This window comes from Tachysurus fulvidraco, chromosome 7 (genome assembly GCF_022655615.1).
Source record: "Tachysurus fulvidraco isolate hzauxx_2018 chromosome 7, HZAU_PFXX_2.0, whole genome shotgun sequence".
Classification (NCBI taxonomy): domain Eukaryota; kingdom Metazoa; phylum Chordata; class Actinopteri; order Siluriformes; family Bagridae; genus Tachysurus; species Tachysurus fulvidraco.
The window spans coordinates 18,623,668-18,647,054 of NC_062524.1; the positions used below are offsets into that span (position 1 = coordinate 18,623,668).

At 39.8% G+C, this 23,387-nt stretch overlaps 1 protein-coding gene across 8 annotated transcripts in view; it reads right to left on the minus strand.

Moving 5' to 3' along the window:
- The window catches only part of limch1a (LIM and calponin homology domains 1a), a 55,132-nt gene that overhangs the window by 21,255 nt on the left and 10,490 nt on the right, over window positions 1–23,387 (minus strand). For 7 of the 8 annotated variants that reach the window (XM_047816150.1, XM_047816148.1, XM_047816151.1 and 4 more), the window contains exons 2-15: window positions 15,051–15,121; window positions 13,104–13,173; window positions 12,310–12,416; window positions 10,931–10,961; window positions 10,721–10,831; window positions 10,390–10,591; window positions 9,014–9,230; window positions 8,685–8,837; window positions 7,929–8,267; window positions 7,136–7,417; window positions 6,559–6,840; window positions 3,837–4,088; window positions 2,096–2,479; window positions 1,355–1,693 (exon numbers count right to left, since the gene is read on the minus strand). In XM_047816150.1, the coding sequence (XP_047672106.1) occupies window positions 1,355–1,693; window positions 2,096–2,479; window positions 3,837–4,088; window positions 6,559–6,840; window positions 7,136–7,417; window positions 7,929–8,267; window positions 8,685–8,837; window positions 9,014–9,230; window positions 10,390–10,591; window positions 10,721–10,831; window positions 10,931–10,961; window positions 12,310–12,416; window positions 13,104–13,173; window positions 15,051–15,121 (2,840 nt within the window). The remainder of the gene's footprint in view (window positions 1–1,354; window positions 1,694–2,095; window positions 2,480–3,836; window positions 4,089–6,558; window positions 6,841–7,135; window positions 7,418–7,928; window positions 8,268–8,684; window positions 8,838–9,013; window positions 9,231–10,389; window positions 10,592–10,720; window positions 10,832–10,930; window positions 10,962–12,309; window positions 12,417–13,103; window positions 13,174–15,050; window positions 15,122–23,387) is intronic. The other variant, XM_047816153.1, reaches the window with a different exon arrangement.

Here is a 23,387-nt window from a genome sequence, read left to right on the forward strand (position 1 = left end):
CTGATTGTATACAACCAATGTCAACCAATGTCAACCAATACCAACAATTCCACATGCACTGGTGCCCCAACAACCAGTACAATGTCCAGAAAATAAAAATATGAAAGATGATGTAAAGAGAATCAACCAGTCCTGCGAATTCCTTTGGAGAAAACCTGGGATAAGAATTGAGGTGAAAATGAGCATGCCAACAATCCTACAAATTTCCTACAAGAGTCTTTGTAATGTATGTTAAAATGAACCATTTCTGCATGGCAAAAGATCGTGTTTGTTTTAACTGCATGTAATATGTTACATGTGATACATCCTTTGCTGGTGTTTTATTAAGTCAAACTCACTGTCATCTCCGGATATATATTCTTGACAGAGATGAAGTTCATCCTTGGAAGACAAGAAATATACTATACAGAATGAATCAAGCCACTCAAGACATTGTGATGCATAGTTCCAAAAATCCATGCAATGCTCTTCATTATAGCCCCATGGCTGGTCACCTAGGCATGGAAAAAAGCTGTACATGAAGCTGGCTTATAATCTAAGACCAAAAAACTGAGACAGTTCCTTGGGCTGGATAGATGATGCTGAATGTTTGTTCCTAACTTTTAGGTTCTTGCTAGCTTGCTGACTGATTTAAAAAAAAAAAAAGGAAGTTATATGGATCCACGTCATTTCTGACTCCCTTAAAACACTTTCACTATTTCACCCTCCCCATTGTGTAGCAGACTCAGATTGGAGAGTAGACCAAGCACCCGCTGCAGTGGCTCCACCACATGAGTACATCGGTATCTGGCGCTACAGTCAATTAAAATTACAGTATACACGTTGTGGATGATGATGGTAGGAGCAGAATTACTTTCCCATCAAGTTCTAGTTGTCTCTACTGGTTCCTGTTTGATCATTTTCTTGTTTATTTTTTTTTTTGTGTCCATTCGAAAATTTCCTACGTTTGACTAGAAACAATTGCAAGACATCTGTAGGAAGGTCAATACATCTGAATGGTTGGAATAAAATACTATTACCCAGTAGTGCTAAAAACACAAGTCACAAAACAAGTCAAAGCAAAAGAGCACACAGTAAAACGTCCAACTGCAAGCAAGGGTCCAGAAAAATCAAATGTCTTCCACACAAACCAAGCACAAGGAAATAGAGTTAGAGTCACTGTGCAAGCAATTTCATCAAGTTAATCAAACAGAATCAGAACTAACGAGATGCTCATTTATCTAACTATGACATTAGTCTAGCCAATCACACTTAACCTCAAAGTAAACGTACTGCAATTCAAATACTGCTATACATTCTTGCATATAAATGAAGGCCACAGGATTTGCACAATCATGCATATACTTATCCTAACCTCTCCTGAGTATTTTTCTTTTCTTGTCCACCAGTTTTGAGGTTTGCCTGGTATTGCCCGCTCACAGACTTCTTTTTTCCGTGGACACCTCCAGGTTTAGGCAAAAAAGCATTAAACTGATTCCCGCTCGGTTTTTGGTAAGATCCTGTTTTCCTTGCGAGCATGTCATCTTTCTCCAGGTAAGGAAGCAGGCTTCCATCATTATACTCATCACCGTTATCGGGATCATTGTTGTAACTGTCACAACGAACAATACAGGTCGATGCTGAACCGAGAACTTCTGTCTCCTTATGGGTGGCAGATGACGATACCTTTGGTTCAGATTTTACCTGTTGAAGTCTTCAACACAAATACACAGAGACCACACCTGTAAACTTGTGAGATATGGGCCAACTTACAAGTGTGCCAACTCATGCCCAGGATTTCAGTTAACGTATGTTAGTATCAAGTAGTACATCACACCAACCAGAACAGCCTTTGCCCTCAACCATAAAGGTGTGAAGCTGCTATTTATGAGTGAGTAGAGTATACACAAACTGACTACACCATATATTATCATGGACAGTTCAGAATACTATCACAAGTTGAGTGCAATACAAGCCAATTGTAACTTGTTAGCTCATATTAGTTAGTTAGAGACTGACTCCTAAACTCATTGTCTTTTATCTTCTGTTATAAAAAAAAATTGCTACAGGTTTGGACAATTCGATATGCCGCACACCCAACACCATGCAAGCCCACCTCTGTCCCACTTTGAATCGCTTTGTTTTTATGTTTCTATCCAAGAACGAATCTCGGGCTTCACTCTTGCTGTCGTTCGGAACTGAATCAGCTGAATGTGTTTCCTTCTTAGTGCCAGGCAGAGGGAGGAACCGATTGAATGCATTTCCACTCGCTTTCTGAAACGTTCCAGTCCGCCGGGCCATCATGTCATCCTTCTGTAAGTCAGGCTGTCTTTCTTTTTCTTCCTCCTCTTCCTCTTCCTCATACTCCCTCTCATCAATTACTTTCTCAGCCAGACTCATCTCAAGAGCCTCACGCTCGGCGAGGGTCAAGGGGTGTTTCGGGTCAGTAATATAGGGCTGCGGGATCTTGAGGGGTGACGATGGGATACTTGAAAATCCACTGAGCAGATTTGTTTATGATAACAAATATAGAGAAAAAACGGAGAGAAAGGATAAGTACAGAGATACACAGAAGTGGACAACAGACGAAACTAACATCTAATCTAGATTAGATATTGTGCCACTTCCTCCATCTCAACAGACACACAGTTCTCCTCTCACATGAAATATTAAATTGCAGTCAAAACCATAGTGCAATCAAAAACTTCCAGCATGTTTCAACCTAATCTCTGATCATCTGTAGTGTGTTCAATTATCACAGGAGAAAATACTGAGAGTTTTCTGTACTAGGAAATGCTGTGTGGAAATGAAAGCAGATCTCTGGAACGTCGTTTAACAACAAGAATTTGATTTATTTTCTTGAAGGAGTCTCCAGTGTCATCAGTCTGAAATGATCTATTTTCAATATGTTTTATTCCTTACAATAATATCATTAAAGAATGATGTATCTGTGCTTCAAGAAAGACCAGAAGATGCTTGACAGAGTTAAATAGGGATCTCAATTCCAGATAATAATTCTACTGAGGACTGACTATTGCATGGCACATTAATTGTGTAAGTGTGCAAAACCGGAACTGACTTCTTAGCAAGTTAATGCTTAAAGCTATGAACGTTTAAACAAAAATGACCTTGATTTAGTATGTAAGGCAGGCGAGTACAGAGAGTGGCTTCTGCTGGTTGGAATGAAAATTTGAACCCACACCAGGTTGTTCTGTATAAGATCAGGCACCCCGGGAATTAATAAAAAAAAAACTAAATTGCTCACTTTGTTTAAAAATAAAATACAAAAAACTAAGAAATTTTTTAAATGGTCAAAAAATCTGACCAAAACCAAGAAACCCAAAAGTTTTCATGAGAAATGTTTTCTTTCTCACCTACATTTAAAACAAGTCATGTAGCGTCAAGACAACTATGTAGCGGCAAGTCAACTAATTATAAAAAAAAAAGAAAAATGTTTTGAAAGCCTTAAATCTAATCTTTTTGACTTTCTGGCCCTGTAACTCGTCTCTGAGCCAATGTGCTGCCTTCACTTATTACTTATTGGCCCTGCAATACTATCTGTTCAGATAACACCACAAATACAACAAAAGTAATGTTTTACTTTTACATGTTTGAAAAAGTAAAGGAAAGCGCTTCATTTTGTACTTTTAAATGTTTATCACACAAATCAGATGAGCAAAGCAGTACTGTACAATGAAAACTGACCTGAAGACGTGCCTAGTCACATGCCTGCACAAGCACTAAGGCTAAACCAATCAATCCCAGAGCATTGAACAAGCAGTGAGGTGTGTGAGTGTGTCTGAAACTATCTAGTCTATATGCTCAAGTGTGTCTACGAGCATGCGTGTGTATCCTACTCTCTCTCTTGCCCTGAGCTCATCCCAGCGGTGGGCATGGCAACAGTTGCCGAGGAGAGGTGTTGCAGCGTCTCTGACTCATCCTTCCCACCCTCTTCTTCCTGCCTTTCCTCTTCCCAGGAAACGCTCTCCACCTTAGTCACACCCCCAAATGTCACAATGCGCTTGCGGTCGCCACGGGAACGCGCCGGGTCGAGAGCGACCTTCACCGAGGAGGTGGCGCGGCAGGACTGACACAGAGGGGGCGAGTCACTGCACCACAAACAAACACACACAAGTAAACACACACAAGTAAACACACACCCACACAGAGGCACATTGTACACACCACATGCACACAGGCACAAACAAACACACAGCTCAGGTCCATATACACAAAAATGTACAGTGGTGGAAATAATTATTTGATATCCTGCTGATTTTGTAAGTTTAATCCCTTACAAAGTAATGAACGGTCCGTATTTTTTATGGAAGGTTTATTTTAACAAAGAGAGATCAAAAATCCAAAAAAAAAAACATTAAATAAAGTTTATAAATGAATTTTTATTTGATCTTCAAGCAAAACATGACATAAAACTTGGTGGAGAAACCCTTGTTGGCAAGCAGAGCGGTCAGACATTTCTTGTAGCTGGTCAACAGGTTTCCACAAATCGGATTTTGGTCCACTCCACTTTACAGATACTTTTACAGAAATCCCAAAGGTCAATGCTTTCCACAGATTTTCAATGAGATTGAGGTCCAGAGACTGGCTAGGCCAATCAAGGACCTTAATGTGCTTCTTCTTGCGCCACTCCTTTGTTGCCTTGGTTGTATGTTCTCGGTCATTGTCATGCTGGAATACCCATCTTCAGTGTTCTGGCTGAAGCCAGGAGGTTCTTATCCAAGATTCTATGGTACATGGCCCTGAGCAGGGAAACAGCCCCAACAGCAGAATGTTTCCACCTCCATGTTTGACAGTGGGGATGGTGTTCTTAGGGTCGTATCCAGCATTTCTCTGCCTCCAAACTTGGTGAAACAAGTTGCTCAAATTTGGTCTCATCTGACCAAATCACTTTTCACAATCCTTCTCTAAATCATTCAGGTGTTCATTGGAAAAAGTCAGACAGGCCTGTAAATTTGCCTTCTTAAGCAAGCGGATCTCGTGGGCACTGCAGGATCTCAATCCATTACGGCCAAGTGTGTTACCAATGGTTTTCTTAGTGACTGTGGTCCCAGCTCCCTTGCAATCATTAACAAGCTTCTCTTCTGTAATTCCTGGCTGATCCCTCACCTTTCTCAGAATCATCCTTACCCATTGAGGTGAGATCTTGCATGAAGCTCCAGAGCGAGGGTGATTCACTGATATCTTGTATTTCTCCCATTTCCAAATTATTGTGTGCCTCTTTCTCACCAAGCTTCTTGCTGATGGTCTTGAAGCTCATTCCACCTCGTACAAGTCTACAATCTTGTTCCTGACATCCTTTGACAGCTTTTTGCTCTTGCCCATGGTAGTGGAGAGGTTTGAATAGAAGAGATGGATTCTATAACAGGTGTCATTTATACACATAACGAGATGAGATTAGAATTACTTTCCTAAAGGGACCGGACAAATGGGGGTCAGAATTCTTGCTGGTTGATAGGGGATCAAATACAAATTAATTTGTATCCCTTCTTTAATGTTTTCTTTTTAGATTTTTTTTAAATATTCGGTCTCTCTCTAATAATATAAACTTAGCATAAAATTCTAGACCGTTAATTTCTCTGTTAATTTGTTGTATTAAATAGGAAGCAGAGATATAGTGTCAGTGTCATAAATAAGTCCTCATCCAAGGCATCTCTCTCTCTCTCTCTCTCTCTCTCTCTCTCTCTCTCTCTCTCTCTCTCTCTCTCTCTCACTCTCTCATCCACCCCCACACAAAGATTTATCTGACACTTCCTGTAGAGCTGCACACTTGGCCTGGCAGTTTATTTTCCTGTTGCTATCTTTGAGTTCTTCACAGGACCCTGTAACACGATTATACTGGATATATATCTACACAACACAAAATGGTTAAAATTTACTTACACAACAGTACAACAACAACAGCCTAATTGTTCAAATAAGATCTTTTTCTGTGAAGGCACACTACAAAATCCCAGCGTATGTCGATGTTTAACATGTGCTCCTAACAAGACAAAGTTTCTACATTCACTTTCCAGAGATATATATGAAAGAGAGTCTTATTTATTCTCAAAGCAAAGGTACAAAATGTGCAGATTAAAAATTCACCTAGATAAAATTCATCCTTTACCGTTCTGTGATGTCTTTAGCGATTAGCGTCGAAAAATTGGTCGCAAAAGAAAAGCTCCCTTATTTAATTGAAAGGGTAAATTTTCCTTCAATTTCAGGTCCACACCGAAAGAGCAGCCAGACTTTTTAACAAACTTCGGAACCTGTTAGCTCGACATGATGATGAAGAAAATTTATTGGGATTACTAACTAGATCTTTTTTTAGCTAACAGAACAGACTACATATAAACCTCATCATTTCTAAATCTGTTTAAATGCTGGTTAATATGCTAGCTAAGCCTTTAATGATATTTAAAAATAAATGATATTTAAAAATCATCAATTGCACAATAAAAAGAAAAAGCGAAACATAATTAGCTTTCTCAGTACAACCCCAGCTGTCGGACCAATACAACAGCCATCTAGGGCACTACACAGGAAGGACGGTCTATAGACAGGTCAGAGGTCAGGCACCTGTTATCTGTACTCATCTGCAGTCTCTGCCACTTCTCCAGGTCTGACTGCGTCATGACCGTCTGCGCTAATGACTGCTGATGATCCCGGAGTGTGAGGGCCCCAGTCTGACTCCGCCTCCTAGCAAGATCATCTTTCTGTACGTTAGGCAAAACGGCCTGTCGTTCTCCTTCTGTCTCTCTCTCATCATCCTCATCATCCTTTTTGTCTCTTGCTTTTTCATGGCTCAGAAAAGGGTTGTCCTTATGAGTTATTATTGACGCTTCAGCTGGAGCCACCTCACTGTGGAACAACACGGTGGACACAACTATCATAAAATGATACCATAACTTTCATTCTTAATATACTTTTGTACTCTTTTATAGTTAAGGATTACTGCCAGTATTTATTTTGTATAAATATTTTATACTTTTTTGCTATTTCTATTGCAGCACGAAGCTCCACCCAAGCAAGGCGGAGACAGGAATCGAACCCACCTCCAGAGTTGGCATATAGACCTAATTTTTCTTTTTTTTTATTATATATATATAATTTAACTGCTAAAAGCAGTGAAATTATATATATTTTTATAAGGCACCTGTTTTCGATGGCCATCGAAAGCCTCTGCCACTTCTCGAGGTCTGACTGAGTGATACTCCTCTGAACCAATGACTGACGAGGATCCCTTTGGGGCAGAGACCCGCTTTGAATTCGCCTCCTAGCGAGATCATCCTTCTGTACATTTGGGACAATGGACTGCCCCTTGTCATTGTCCTCGTCGCTCTCTTTGTCCTCATCTTTCTTTTTCACTTGAGGACTGAGGAAGGGGTTGTGCTTGCGAGTTACAATGGACACTTCGGTGGAGGCGGTGTCGGAGTCGCTGCGGTTGATGGTGGCAACACAAAACACACCGGAAACAACACCACCCACACATTTCCAACACATACGGACAGAAAAGAAGAAGACATTGGAAATGAATGGGTACAGAAATGCCTCAGCTGGCAAATTTACAGCCACACAGCAGACATTAAGGCATGCTAAGTTGCTGTTGTTCGTTGTTTCGCTCTGATCATATGCTAGTTAAAAACTTATTTATGTCAGTGTAAGTAGGAAGGACATTTTATGAAGTTGTCTATATGACCAGTTAGTTCCAGGTCTAAAGAAAGTGACCTACTATGGAGAAAAAGCTACAGAATGCTTTATCCAGGAACTTAAATTAGCCCTAATTCCTCTGGTGGAAAAATGCTGTAGAAAGGTTTCTGAAAATGTTCTACCATCTAAACAAATGTCTACATCAAAGTATAATCCAAGCACTGACATGCATCATGTCAAGGTATCTTGTTATTGTATTTCTGCCACATCTATTTGCCTCCTTCTCCCAAACCACACACCTTTTCTTCTCCTGCTCCATCTTCTCCAACATCTCCAGCACGGCATGCTGGGAGGAAAGCCGGATTCCCTCCCAGCGCTCGCGATCCTTTGTGCTGCACATGCTAGGCAGGAACTGATGTGCGGCGCTGGGTTTCGGTTGGTTCATGCGCGCCCTGCGGGACGCTAGGTCATCCTTTTGAATATCTGGGACCTTTTTGTCTCCTTCTTCGTCCTCCTCGTCATCCTCCTCATTCCACTCGTGGGGATATTCAGCCTGAGAGAGGTTGTTATCACATTGACGGATGACATCAGGAGACGGAGATTTAGCCTGAACGGACTCTATGGAAGTCACCTTAGGGCTGAGGGAAGGTTGGAGTCAGCAACATGAGCAGGAATGACGACGTTAGTATCAATCCAGATTCAATCCACGGCACACCTTTATACACATTATCTTCAACAAGAGATACACCTCACCTGCAATCAATGCCATCAGTGGCATGCTAAGAAGTAAACCAGACTAAATTCTCCTCTACAACATGCTACTCAACTACTCTATTCAACCATGCAAAAGAAATACATACAGAAATATGGCTCAGCATTGCAGACATTCCCAAAAGAACCATCAAGCTCAAATCCCATGTCTAGGCAACTTCTCTAGACACAAAAAGCACCAGCAAAATCCAGGGAATTTCTGCATGTAGTTTAATTAATAGAGTACAATCCCTCATGCTATTAGTTCAGTTAGTCAGCAAATGTCACTCCAATGTCCTTCTAACCTGCTGTGTCGCACAAAAGCAGGCAACACTTTAATACCCGCCTTCTCTAACTTTCTCATCTTCTTAAGTTCTGCCTCATCCAGCTGAGGCTCCGCCCCCACAGCAACTGCCCAGGTCACAGTTTTCTGGGAGTCGAGGGTAAAAGGCTTCTCGCTGCAAATGGCAATAAATACACACACACACGTTTGGTAAATGAGAAAGCCATGAGGATGAAACTGTGTTGTTGTTGTTGTGTGTGTGTCTGTGTGTGTGTACCAATGTAAATGATTTTTCATTTGGCTCCCACCCATAGCTGTGATACCAAGTCTTAATAAAAAAAAAACAGCTACCTAACAGGCGAAGTGGAGTTGCTGCCACTCCTGCGCTCTTCTTCCCTTTCGCTCCTCCTCTTCCTCAGATGAGCAGGTACGAAGGTGCTTTGATTGGTCTTGTTGGGGAGGTACTGGTTAAACGGCAGTGCAGCGCGGGGCTCTTTAAAAGAGACACGGCGGGCAGACATGTCATCCTTCAGCACATCTGGCACCTTCCTGTGATCTCCCTCCAGATCTGAGAGAGAGAGCGAGAGAGAGCAAGAGAGCGAGAGCGAGAGCGAGAGAGAGACAGAGAGTATTTGTATGTTTAAAAATGCAGCCAAGAGAATACGTAAGACAGAAACATGCAGACACTCAGAAGAAACAATAACACAAAAACAATATGAGACTGGTACAGCCTCATCTTCATTCAGACCGCCTGAGGCAACTGTTATGACTGTGTGTGTGTGTGTGTGTGTGTGTGTGTGTGTTTGTATACATTTTTTACATCTTAGTGCGGACCCAATGTTCCCACTTGAACAGGAATATCTGACAGTTTAGACCTTGTGTGGACTCTCAGCTGATTCCCACTAGGAAAATAAAAAAATGCTTAAAAAAGGAAGGACCTTTCAAGTACAGTGTGTGTGCAGTAGAAGTCTGTTCAGCTTACCACAAATTCTCTCTCTGAAATCACACGGTTTACACTTCTAATGAATCTTCTCACACAAACACACACACACACACACACACTGGCCTATTGTCACCCACACAGCTGTGTAATGTGTAATGTCTGTCAATAACCCCGACAGCTGCACTCTCAGGATTTCACCGTGTGTGCATGTGTAGCATGTATAACATGTTCACGACACATCAAGACAGTCATTTAGACACTTACTGTGTAGGTTCTACAGGATCATTATGTCATAGGCTTTAGTGGATGTAAATAATATGGCTAAAGAAATATCAGTGCTTCCTTGTGAATATCCTTTCTTGAGATGAAGGCAAATTTCACGTTTCTGTGATCTAGGAAATATAAAGTACATGATGTATTCGGGAATGTTCGTAGGTATTGGAATACGCAGGTGACTGTATGCAGGATACTGAACAAATAATAACAGTTTGATTACTATTCGACTCAGTATTTGGTTTATTGCAGGAAATCGGAAAACTGTCGTATCACAGGTGGGCACCATTGCACACGAGTAATCTATGATCATCAGACGATATGTAAAGTAAGTCTCAACAACCAGGAAACTGGAAAACAAGCCTCGGTAGAAAAGGACACGGAAACTGGACATAAATAGTCAAATCGATCAAAAAGCAAGACCTAGAACAGGTGAGCACAGTCAGGTAACAAAGCATGAAATGACAGGGGTGGAGACAGAACTGTGTGTATGTGTGTGTGTGTGTCTCACCATCACTGCTAGAACGGAGCACAGTATCAGGGGAAGGTGTGAGTTGTGACTGCAAGCTGAAGGAGTCCAGGCTGTCAAACGAATCCTCTCTCCTGTGCCTCGGAGGTGACAAGGAATCCGAATGTTCCGATTCCCAGTTGTCCACACATCCGCTGTCCCGAACACTTCTCTTAGGGGACTCAGGCTCCTCATTTACATACTCCTGCAGACACAAACATACACGAGTCACGATATTATAAACATTGGAAATTATTGGAATCTGTAAATCACGATAATAATGAATATTTGCATGATGGTTGCTGTGGTTGGAGCTCAGCAAGTCTTTCATTACCTTCCTCATCATGGACAAAAGGCCTTCGAACTCTTTCAGGTCAAGCGTCGGACCACTATATGACGTGCAACAGTTTGCAGTTTTGCCCAGCCAGTAAATAGTGATCAGCACCTACAGTGGCATAAAACACGCAGACACACACACTTGTAAAATACAAGTTAAAGGACAGCAACCACTTAAGGACATACAATAAAAATATACAGTACTTACATTCTTCAGCTTCCGACTGCAATCTGAACCTCTGCAAGAGAGTAAAGCTCATGTTTAACATGAGATACTCAGACTTTGTAAAATACTACACACACACGATGTACTTTGTTGTATGTTGGTTAAATATTTTATTTATTGTCTTGTTTGTTAAAAGAGTAAAGTTTTTCATTATATTCTGCTACAATTTTGTGGTGTTGTTCCTGATAAATATCCTTAATTACAGACGTACAGAAGTGAGATACGTAGTTTCATATCTATAAACATTCTCAGTTCACCTAGACCAGGGGTCGGCAACCTTAAACACTCAAAGGGGCATTTGGACCCGTTTCCCACAGGGAAAAAAAAAACACAGGGAGCAACAAAACCATTTTAACATCTAAAATGAAGATAACACTGCATATATTGTTTTTTACCTTTATGGAAAGTATAGAAAAAACTGTAGTGTGTTGCATTTATGAAAACAATAAACTAGATAGTAAACGAAATTTTATTTCTGTAGGTAAACAAAAATATTTTGAACAGTTTGAATTAAACTTAACAAAAAAGATGCTGGGTTGAAAGTTACTTTCAAATAAAATGTTCAAAGTCTAATTGAGTCCTCTTCGTATTCATGACATCATAATTTTGCCGGCTGCAGCAAACCAAAAATGCGTCTGCTTCTGTGTGTCGGATTCCGTAAGTCGGGAGTTACGATGCATATTTTGAGTGTTTAATTTAAAGTTACAAGAGCATCATAATCTTAGAATTTAGAATTAAATTTAAAAAAAAAACTAACTAACTAAAATAAAATAAATTTAAGTGTCAGTTAATGTCGAAGAGTGTTTGAGATATCAGATTTTTTTTCTTTCCTATTTAATGTTAATTTATCAGCACTAGTAGATTTCTGACAGAAATTCAACATCAACATCAACAAAGCGCAAACTTCAGATTTACACCGGAATTTCACTTGAACTCGAAGTCCAGAACTCTTGATTACTCCACAGGACGAAACACACGACAATCTATGTGACTCAATTTAAATGTGTTGCTCTGGGAACTTCATGTGACCTACTTTACATCCCGCATTTTACAATTCTGTCATATTTCTTGATCACTTTTGTTCTTGTTCACACACTGAAACTCAGCTGATACACAGAAAACAAAGAAATTCAATGGCGTCATTTCATTGTTTCTTCATTTCATGCTTGAACAATTTGTCATGGCTGCTGTTAAAAAAGGCGTTTTAAAGATTATTCTTAAACTGTGAGACAATGCTGTTAAAGTTATTACACTGATAATAATATCAAACTGGTGAAAATATAAAAACAGGCTGGTTCTTTAAACATAGTGACCATTTGTAACACACATATACACACAAACACACACTCTCTGATGCGTACGTTAGGTTGGCACGTATAGACATGTCCTGCAGGTCTCCTGGGTCGAACAGTTGTGATCCCTTTAGTCCTAACTCCTCACATCCCCTTAGGAACATGGTTAGATTATCCTGGGAGAGTCAGATACAACACACACACACACACACACACACACACACACACACACACACACACACACACACACACACACACACACACACACACACACACACACACACACACACACACACACACACACACACACACACACACACACACACACACACCAGGCAAGCATACAGTGTCTTATAAAGAGTTTATGTACAGCATGTATCTCTACTTAGATTCTCAGCGAATCTTTCACGTATGTGCCACTAATATTATAAAGAATTATAAAGCACCCTATAAAACAAAAAAAATAAAGGCTTTGCGTTCTCTTCAAACTTAACTGCAAATACATAAAACCCTGACATGGGTCAGTGAATAACAAGAAAACTGCTTGAGAAATGAAAGTAATTTGTTTTCCCCCAAATTGAAATGTTCTTCAGGGTTCAACTAAAACTCGTTTCGTTTTAGCTGAACCCTGAAGCGCAATTTAAATTGCAAATGCAACATAATAAATAGCAGCTACATTTATAATCATGCTATTTATGGTAAACCTTTAAGTGACGTAGATTTTATTGGTTTTGCATCAGAATCCCTAATTCTGGACGTATTATAACCTGGTATCAGATATAGGCATCGTTGCACTTTTTGTATTTAAAATACAAGTAAATGAACACGCCACGTGTACAGACACATCCGTCGTTTCTACTCACAAGTCCTGCGATGGGGGTCGGGAGTCTGTTGATCTTCTTCACAAGTCCCGGTTTGATGGAACTCAGCAACCTACAATTGATAAGCAACTGATCAATTGTAAAATGAAAACAAACACTGATGGTTATGGTTATATGTGACTCTTTCTGGAGAGAAAAAAACAATCAATGGCAGCTTGGCAGTGCTTGAGCTCAAATCCTCAACCTACCAATCAGTAACCCAGAACCTCAACTGTTCTTAACCCTTCTCTTGGTGTGTGCAGAATATGCACAGGTGTTTTAACTTTTAAATTCAATCAGTACAAAGAGCAGATGACAAACACACGTTGTTTCCTTTAACCTATAACATACACCATGTCTCAACAATTTGATCGTAACCTAAGGTTCAACGAGAACTGCCTGGAAAGCTTCTCGTACACATGCCGGCCGAGATCTTCTAACATTTACGCATCTTCTAACAAATATGACAAGTTGTTTGCAACAAATACTGAACTCAACCGGCCTTTTTTGTCCAAACCATGAGAAACATGCTGGCAGGAAGAATCTGTTGGATAACATATGCCCAAAAATGTCATGAAGTCAACATCCTGAGTATTCAGACTCCATTTGATGGGGAACCTCATATAGTTTAATGAAATAAATTGGCCAATCGGATGAGGTGTCCCAAAAACTGTGTATTATATATCCATTTGATATATCCATGGAAATCCTGGTGAGTCACAGCAGATATGGCAAGTCGGTACGCTGCTAGTGGATACCCTGGACTTCTGTAGCATTAAAAAAGCAGTAGTAATGTATAAACTAGATTTGTAAAGTTTGTCGCGACAAACTTTGATGTTGGCTTTGACGATGCAAGTATTCGCAACGGATGCTGCTTTTCGGAGGCAAGTGGGCATAAGGGTTAGTGTTGCTTTTGGAGGCAGGTGGACAGAAAGCTAGGTTGCCAAAATATTTTGGAGGTAAGCGGAGACAAGCATGTGACATCATCCAAATACTCCTGAGGAAGTTCCTCACGTTGGGCTGATTGTTTTGATATGTCACCTGTCCATGTTGTGCTAATTTTTGATTTTCACATGACATCACGTGATGTCATGTGACGTCATCAGAATACCTGTGAGGACGTCCCCCTCATTCTGAGTGTTTTGATATGTCACATGTTCATGTTGTAAAGTTTTTTGATTTTGCATATATTGTGGATGGGGCTGCGGGACAACCGAAAGGCCAGTCCGTACACCAATTTAAAACTTTGTTCAGAGTATCACCCTAAAGGAGCTGGCCAAGTTTGGTGTAGATAGTTTATAATGGGAGTCTATGGGGAAAAAAAGGCCATTTTGAGACCCGGTACCGGAAGTACCAGAACTCGGATCGTTTAGAAAAGTAATAGCAACAAACTCCAGAACAGGGTCTACAACATATTTGAATTTGGTGCATGTGGCAACATAATACACTTACAATCCCATTATCACACTTTATTTAATCAAAGTAAATGTGTATGGGTTAAAGATTGTAGCAGTGAGGAAAATACATGAGGCAGAGATGGAGGTAGCAGAGATGAGGATGTGGAGGTTCTCTTTAGAAATGACGAGGATGGACAGGATTAGGAACGAGCACGTCGGGGGACAGCTCAGGTTGGCTGTTTTGGGGACAAAGTCAGAGAGGCTAGATTTGATGGTTTGGACATGTATAGAGGAGGGAGATGGTTATATTAGTAGAAGGATGCTGGAGATGGAGCTGCCAGGTAAGAGATATATGGATGATATATGATGTGTTAAATAAGGACATGAAATTAATTGGTGTGAGAGTAGAGGATAGTTAGGTGAAAACAAATGACAAATTACTTTGTTACTTGACTTATAAAAAAATTAATTGCGGGAGAAATGGAAACCGTCAATACAAAATAAATCCAGATCAAAAAACAAGACGTTTAGATGTACTAATGGAAAGACTCACTCGCACAGCAGAATGCCATTCTCCAGGCTGCTCCTGAAGTCCTTCTCGCCAAACGTTCTCCCTGTCACTGCCTACAAATGGGAAACACAGAATATTAATCTTTAAGCTGTTATTGTTTCTTATCATTTCAATTTTATATCAAATCCAGCAATAATTTCTTCATCGCGATAGGGATGACGTTACGACAAAATGTCCACAATAACAAAATCCTTTCTGCTGAATGGCTCAGTTTATACACAGAGCTGTTAAACACACAATTCTGATTGAATTTAAAAATGTATTGTTTATATGGTGAAAATATTCTGTTGTCAGTACTGTTCGGCCTTAGACCTAATCCTATAACTAAAGTTTTCATGTCAGAGAGCGTTTATTATCCACATTTATTAAATTATTAGTAACTTATTATTACAAACTTAATCTTATTAAATTCAAGAGTAAAAAGAAGAGAAGTTTCAAAAGACGTCATTTTCTTTACTAAATAAAATGATCAAAAACTGGCAAATTAAGTGAACTTATTATTACCAAACATACTACATACTGTTTTATATTATTACTATTAATAAAAAAAAAGTCATATATCGTTCCTTCCTTATTACTTAAATATAGCACAGGGCTGCTAAAATCTCGATTCTGACTGGATGATGGAATTATTATGCCGTTAACTGACAGCTAAAGTAGTTCTTGTCTGAAGTACAGTAAAGTTTTATCCTACTATCCACCAAAGCACACAATAAAAAAACAAACAAACAAACAAACAAACAAATAAATAAATAGTGATGCATCTATTTATTCACAGTGTTCATCTCACTCACTCACTCACTCACTCACTCACTCACTCACTCACTCACTCACTCACTCACTCACTCACTCACTCACTCACTCACTCACTCACTCACTCTCACTCACTCACTCACGCACTCACTCACTCACTCACTCACGCACTCACTCACTCACTCACTCACTCACGCACTCACTCACTCACTCACTCACGCACTCACTCACACACTCACTCACTCACTCACTCACTCACTCACTCACTCACTCACAGACTCACAGACTCACACACACTCACTCACTCACTGACTCACACACACTCACTCACTCACAGACTCACACACACACTCACTCACTCACACTCACTCACACACTCACACACTCACACACTGTTACTCACTCACTCACTCACACACTCACACACTCACTCTGTTACTCACTCACTCACACACTCACTCACTCACTCACTCACTCACACACTCACTCACACACTCACTCACACACTCACTCTGTCACTCTGTCACTCACTCACTCACTCACTCACTGTCACTCACTCACTCACTCACTCACTCACTCACTGTCACTCACTCACTCACTCACTCACACACTCACTCACTCACTCTGTCACTCTGTCACTCTGTCACTCACACACTCACTCACTCACTCACTCACTCACTCACTCACTCACTCACACACTCACACACTCACTCACTCACTCTGTCACTCACTCACTCACTCACACACTCACTCACTCACTCACTCACTCACTCACTCACTCACTCACTCACTCACTCACTCACTCACTCACTCACTCACTCACTCACTCACTCACTCACTCACTCACACACTCACTCACACACTCACTCACTCACACACTCACTCACTCACACACTCACTCACTCACTCACACACTCACACATTCAGATTCAGGCTTTTCTGTCTCATTACTGCAATCACAAAAATGCTGTATCATGATCTCTCTCTCTTTCTCTTTTTCTCTCTTTCTACCTCTATCTCTCCCCAGTAACTGCACATCACATTCTGGAAAGAATTAGCAACAGAGGCTTGAGGTTGAGATGTTGTAAGTTCAGAAACCTAAACAACGAAAACAACTGAACAATGACTTAAGGTGTCTCTATAATCTTATTAACCATCCTCATGGGGACACCAAAAAGACCTTACAACCACACACACAAGAGTGTTATGAGTTTGTGTGTGGTTGTAATACCACACACACATAATAATGTAATAATTCTATACCTGTGAAGGGAACGTGTATTAATCAGTAGTGTGTCTCAGAGGCACAGAGAGAGAGAGAGAGAGAGAGAGAGAGAGAGAGAGAGAGAGAGAGAGAGAGAGAGAGAGAGAGAGAGAGAGTGTGTGAAGTATTGTATAACAATATGTCTTCAAAAATGAAGCGTTCTGAGCTTTTTAATTTTTCAGGTATTTTCTCTTTGTTTTAAATATAGAGTGCTGAAGGAAGACACACAGACACGTGGGTTCTTCCTGTCAGAGTGTGAAACAGCTGAGGTCTATTTCAAGCACTAAAAGGTCACTTATTGTCTAGTGGCCTTCCCCTAGCCCCGGGAGCGGACGTGTGTGTGTGTGTGTGTGTGTTTGTGTGTGTGTGTTCACATTGCTATACCTATAAGTATCACAATAACAGCACAATGTTAACATGAGGTCATTCTGACAGTCAAAACATGGATTTGTTTGTGTCTCAAGATTTGTTTACATCTCTGTCCCAAGATGAGACAAAAATTTCATCTTGGGACAGATCAGATAACCCCCACCCCCACCCCCACCCCCCACCCCCTTGAAATCATGGTAGTCGTAACAGATTGAGGGAACAGACCTAGTGCTTTCACCATGTAGCTCTTTTTAACAACAGACCTCGTCCTGATGCAGTTTTACAGAAATGTAGGACAGATATCACTAATAAGCAAAGCAGAGGCGCTAGAAACTTTTGACACAAATGAGAAGTCTTGAAACCTGGATTTGTGTTGTTTGGCCTTTCACACTGCTCATTCTTCAAAATGAATCCTGGTTCTTCGTAATCGGACGTTTTGCCTTCTAATTTGCATATTTGGGGCATCAAACATCCACAATTAGATAAATTCAGAGAGCAACGGCTTTAGAAAAAAAAAATTTTCTAAAAAATATTTCTTTTTTTTTAATTTATCTATATATATATTTTTTTGTGTGTCACATATTTTCTTTTTCGCTATGGCGATGCAAAGCTGTGATTTATGATATATACATTCATCATTATTACAGTTTTATCCTGATTTTAGATTTTTACTTTCTTCATTGAATCCCATTGATCTTAAATTTTTAATTTGATTTTTTAATTTTTTTATGTTTTTAGATTTTGACATATGAAAAACTTTGAGCTGGATTTTAGGTATGTGAAGTGCTACGTAATTTAAAACGTATTATTCATTCATTCATTCATTTTCTACCGTTTATCTGAACTACCTCGAGTCACGGGGAGCCTGTGCCTATCTCAGGCGTCATCGGGCATCAAGGCTGGATACACCCTGGACGGAGTGCCAACCCATCGCAGGGCACACACACACACACTCTCATTCACTCACACACACACACACACTACGGACAATTTTCCAGAGATGCCAATCAACCTACCATGCATGTCTTTGGACCGGGGGAGGAAACCGGAGTACCCGGAGGAAACCCCTGAGGCACGGGGAGAACATGCAAACTCCACACACACAAGGCGGAGGCAGGAATTGAACCTCGACCCTAGAGGTGTGAGGCGAACGTGCTAACCACTAACCACTAAGAAGGATTAAAAAGATTTTGAATCGAATTCAAAAATACATTTTGATTAAAAAAATGAAAAAGGGTTTGAAATTAATGTCTTGGTGCACAAAAACAGTTACTGGAAAAATAACGACAAACAGCACAGAAAAAAGAATTCACACACACACACACACACACGCATGTCTCATAGCAAAGAATACGCTATTGTTCATTCATATAGCACAATATCCGTTGAGCATGGTTGTCTACCCACACGTCTCATTTCTCGTTCTCCGTTCGATTTCAATTGTAATCTTTCTTGTCTGCTCCAGGAAATGGGGACATTCCAAACTGTTCAATAAGAAGTCTTGTTGATGTTTTTAAGGCATTTCTGGTTTCCAAAAAAAAGTGCTTCTATAAGAATGACTAGAATAGTGGAATATTGTTTAGCAGAAATATGCAAATATCAGACATTTCATGGATTTTCCCATTTGAATAAACAGGAATAATTACAGTCTGAAGAAATTGTATGATGATGTTACTGTTTAAAGTTTTAAAATAATGTTTATTATTAATATGAACATTCATGAAAACCTGGGATTTGAATAACAATTGGAGCTACTAGGATTTTTTAAAATTTTGCAATCAAATTCAAAATTGAGTGCAAAAACAAAAAACTTACCGTCGCAATTTTTCAAAATAAAGTCATGTCACATTTTTTAACCATATATATATATATATATATATATATATATATATATATATATATATATATATATATATATAGCTGACAAAATACGTAGTGAAATGAGACAACATTTTTCCAGGACATACTGTACAGTATATTCTACAGTACATGTGCAAAAATACTGGAATGAACACTTAATATGATAGCAGCAGTTATATGAGGTATTGTACTGAGCTGTGCAAAACAGTGTGTATGAGTGTGTGTGTGTGTGTGTGTGTGTGTGTGTGTGTGAGTGTGGTGAGTGTGAGTGTGTAAATTGTGCTTGGTACAGTTCAGTTTAGTTGTTGAGAAGCCTTATGGCTTCTGGAAAGAAAATGTTACACAGTCTATTCGTGAGGCCCCGAACGCTTCGGTACCTTTTTCGGGATGACAGGACGGTGAACGGTGTGTGTGAGAGGGGTGTGTGGGGTCATCCACGATGCTGTTGGCTTTTCCTGTGCTTTTAAACACAGATTTTCCGCAAATTTGGGTTAAAGCACAAAAAACTACATATAATAAAGCCTCGGCTGAAGTAAACTTTTTGTGGTTGCAACACTCAAAAAATGGCAGGAAATCATGGAGGAATTGGTCAAAACTTCTGTTATAAAAAATTATAAAAAAAACAAAAAACATTTACATTTACATTAAGACTCGAACAATCAGAAAGGAAAGAATTCGGCACATTTTATGTTTCGGATATTTGCTTTTAATTGCTCGTTTGTAGCCCTGAATAATAGAAAGCTTGTCGTTTATGTATATTAACTCCTGGTAAACTTAATAAATGACGTCTAACCTCATGATGTCACTTTATTTTAAGGCAGGAAAGCAAACATTAAACCTATACGACGTCTTAACAACATCTTCTATAAACCCCACTTCACTCTGCTGATGACCTGAGATCGAGTGCCTGGGAAGGAGTTTGCATTCGATTTGCATTTGACTCTGAATGATGTCGAGAGTACGATGTGATTCAAAAAATCCTACTCCCACAATCATGCTTATCTGCATTTGTTTGAATTGTAGATTTGGATTTATATTTGGTTTAATACTGATAGCATAGTCATAAATCCATTTTAATTTGTATAGCGTGTTTAAACAATTGACAGTTTAAATGACAATAAAAATTCGGAAATTTAAATTGATATTTATCCCTGATGTCCAAGTCTGAATTAACAGTATTTTGTTGTCATCATTTTTGATATGTCTCATATTTTTGCTCGTTTGTGTCCACAGTAACTCAATACAACCGTGTTGAGCAGAAAAGCATCTCAGGAAGCTTAATACATTAAAACTTAGGTGAGATGGGTAACAACAGTAGTAGACCAGACTCCTGTTTGAAAATGACTATAATTATAATTGCATTAACATTCTGGGCTTCTTATTTAATATGTGATTAAAATGAAAACCCCATATTAAATAGCAGTCATACCTCAATATCTCATTATCTTACTTCTATATGTGGCAAAAAGCCAAGCAGAACAATGATATACGTATACAGCATTATTCTTTATCACCCTGGTAGATTTCCATTACATGAATTAATAATACAATATTATGAATAATACAATAATAATATAATATACTGTATTGGATCATAGTCTACAGGAGTGTCATACAGGCTTCTTTTCCACTTTAATGCAGAGGTTTATGTAAGATCCAGTCTGGGAGTCATTTCCTGGTGTGTAGGTTGGCAGCAGCTGACTGTGCTAAGCATTAACACTCCACAGCACAGGAATCAGGTCACTTTCCTTTCTATCACCCAGAGAAGAGAGAACTGGGAATTAATATATTGGAGGGAAACCAGGGCTAAAATGGAAATTAGGTCTCATGCTCACACACATGCATGCATACTCACACTGTTTGAGTGTGCATGTGTGTGTATGTAATGTGCATAATAGGTGACATATTTTATTTATTTATTAATGCACGAATGCATCAACAAAATCAGACACACACAAAACAAAACACACCCACACATAGGCTAAAAGGCACAAAGACACACCCACAAAAAGACACACACATACAAAGCCACACAAAGACCCAAACCCACATACTGACAGAAAACATACACCACACACAGGCAAACACAACACACACCACACAGACACTGACATACACACACACACCACTCAGACATACACACACTCACACACACCACACAGACATACACATACACACACACACACACCACACAGACATACACACACACACACACACACACACACACACACACACACACACACACACACACACACACACACACACACACACACACACACACACACACACACACACACAGTTTTGCAGGTCATGGGGTCAGAAATAACTCTTAGGCATTTATTTTACATCAAACAAAGCCAAAAGTAATGAAAATTGAATTAGGTCAATACACACACACACACACATGCACACACACGCACACACAGAGAATTTTTAGCAGACACCAGCACTAGCAACTGCTCTCGATGTTAAGGTTGGTGTTAAGGTTAGTACTGCTGCTATTATTATCATTCGTATAGTAACAACGTACACAGTGACATGTGCAGCAGATAATCCACATAAACAGAGTTACATGTTAATGTGTGTGTTCTATGATAATGTGAAGGTTTCTGTGAGAACATGTTTATATTACATTAATGGAAGGAGTCTCCAGTGTCAAAGGTAAAGCTGTAACATTTCATCTCTCGGTCACATGGGAAGCTTTTTCATTCATTTCCAAAGAGAGAGAAAAACCGAGAGATGAATATAGCTCTTGAGTGATAACAAGAGCTAGCTTGTATCCCACAGTTCCCATAACATTAGCTACTAACAACATAATAAGGAGAAGAAAAGGTCGACAGTGTGTTGGGTCAGGGTTAAATGAGACGTAAAAAGAGCTAGCTGTTTTATCCGATCATTATTCTGACCCTCCACTCAGTGCCTCACTACCAACACCTCACTGTCATCTGCTGACACATTAATTGGGCACTTAATGAGGAAGATCTGGACTGAACAGGACTTTAGGGAAATAACATTTACACTGAAGAGCTGTTCCTGTGTGCCAGGGGTCTCGCTAGGGACAGCTGGATTCTTCAGGGTGGGAGCAACTCCGCTTCTTCTCGGCCTGCATCACTTCATCCTGTCACTGGTTATATTATATAACGAGATCTGCCAAGCTTTACCCAATTCATTAGCAAACTATTCTAGTATTTGTCGCTGTTCTATTTATTCATTTTAAAGTGACATGACATACGGCTAAGTACGGTGACCCATACTCAGAATTCGTTCTATGCATTTAACCCATCCAAAGTGCACACACACAGCAGTGAACACACACACACACCGTGAACACACACCCGGAGTAGTGGGCAGCCATTTATGCTGCGGCGCCTAGGGAGCAGTTGGGGGGTTCGGTGCCTTGCTCAAGGGCACCTCAGTCGTGGTATTGCCGGCCCGAGACTCGAACCCACAACCTTAGGGTTAGGAGTCAAACTTTCTAATCATTACGCCACAATATTTTAAATATTACGACAGATTAAATACGGCTCAGTTCTCAGAGCTGCCACTGCCACCAAGCAGTTCCCGACCATACAACTAACAATATTGATACACCTTTACATGCTCTATTATTTAGAAGCTATTAGTATAATCTTTAAAAGCTATTCTATAGCTGGGTTACGACTGAAATAAATTATATTTAAACAATAAGAACTAGAAGCCAACATATAAGGAAACTCCACACCAGGAGGCTGTGAGGCCCAAAGTTACTACCACAACAGTAATATAGACTAAATATGACACTTAAACGTGACACTCTTACTGTCTCTACTATCATGATACTTCATAATATCATGATAAAACGTATATCTGCTTGGCGCTTAAAAGAATCCATGTTTAGTTTTAGTTATTATTAGATTGTCAAACTTTTTAGGCGTTCCTCAAACTTGTTATACATTACCTTGAGTGTCCCTACAGTGTGGTTAGTATTAATCATTTGGCTAGCAAACTGCAACAGCACAAAGCTTTTCCAGTTCTGGTTCCTAGCTTCATTTCTTCTCCGTTGACTCTAGGTCTCCGAGCTCTGTGTTTCCTGA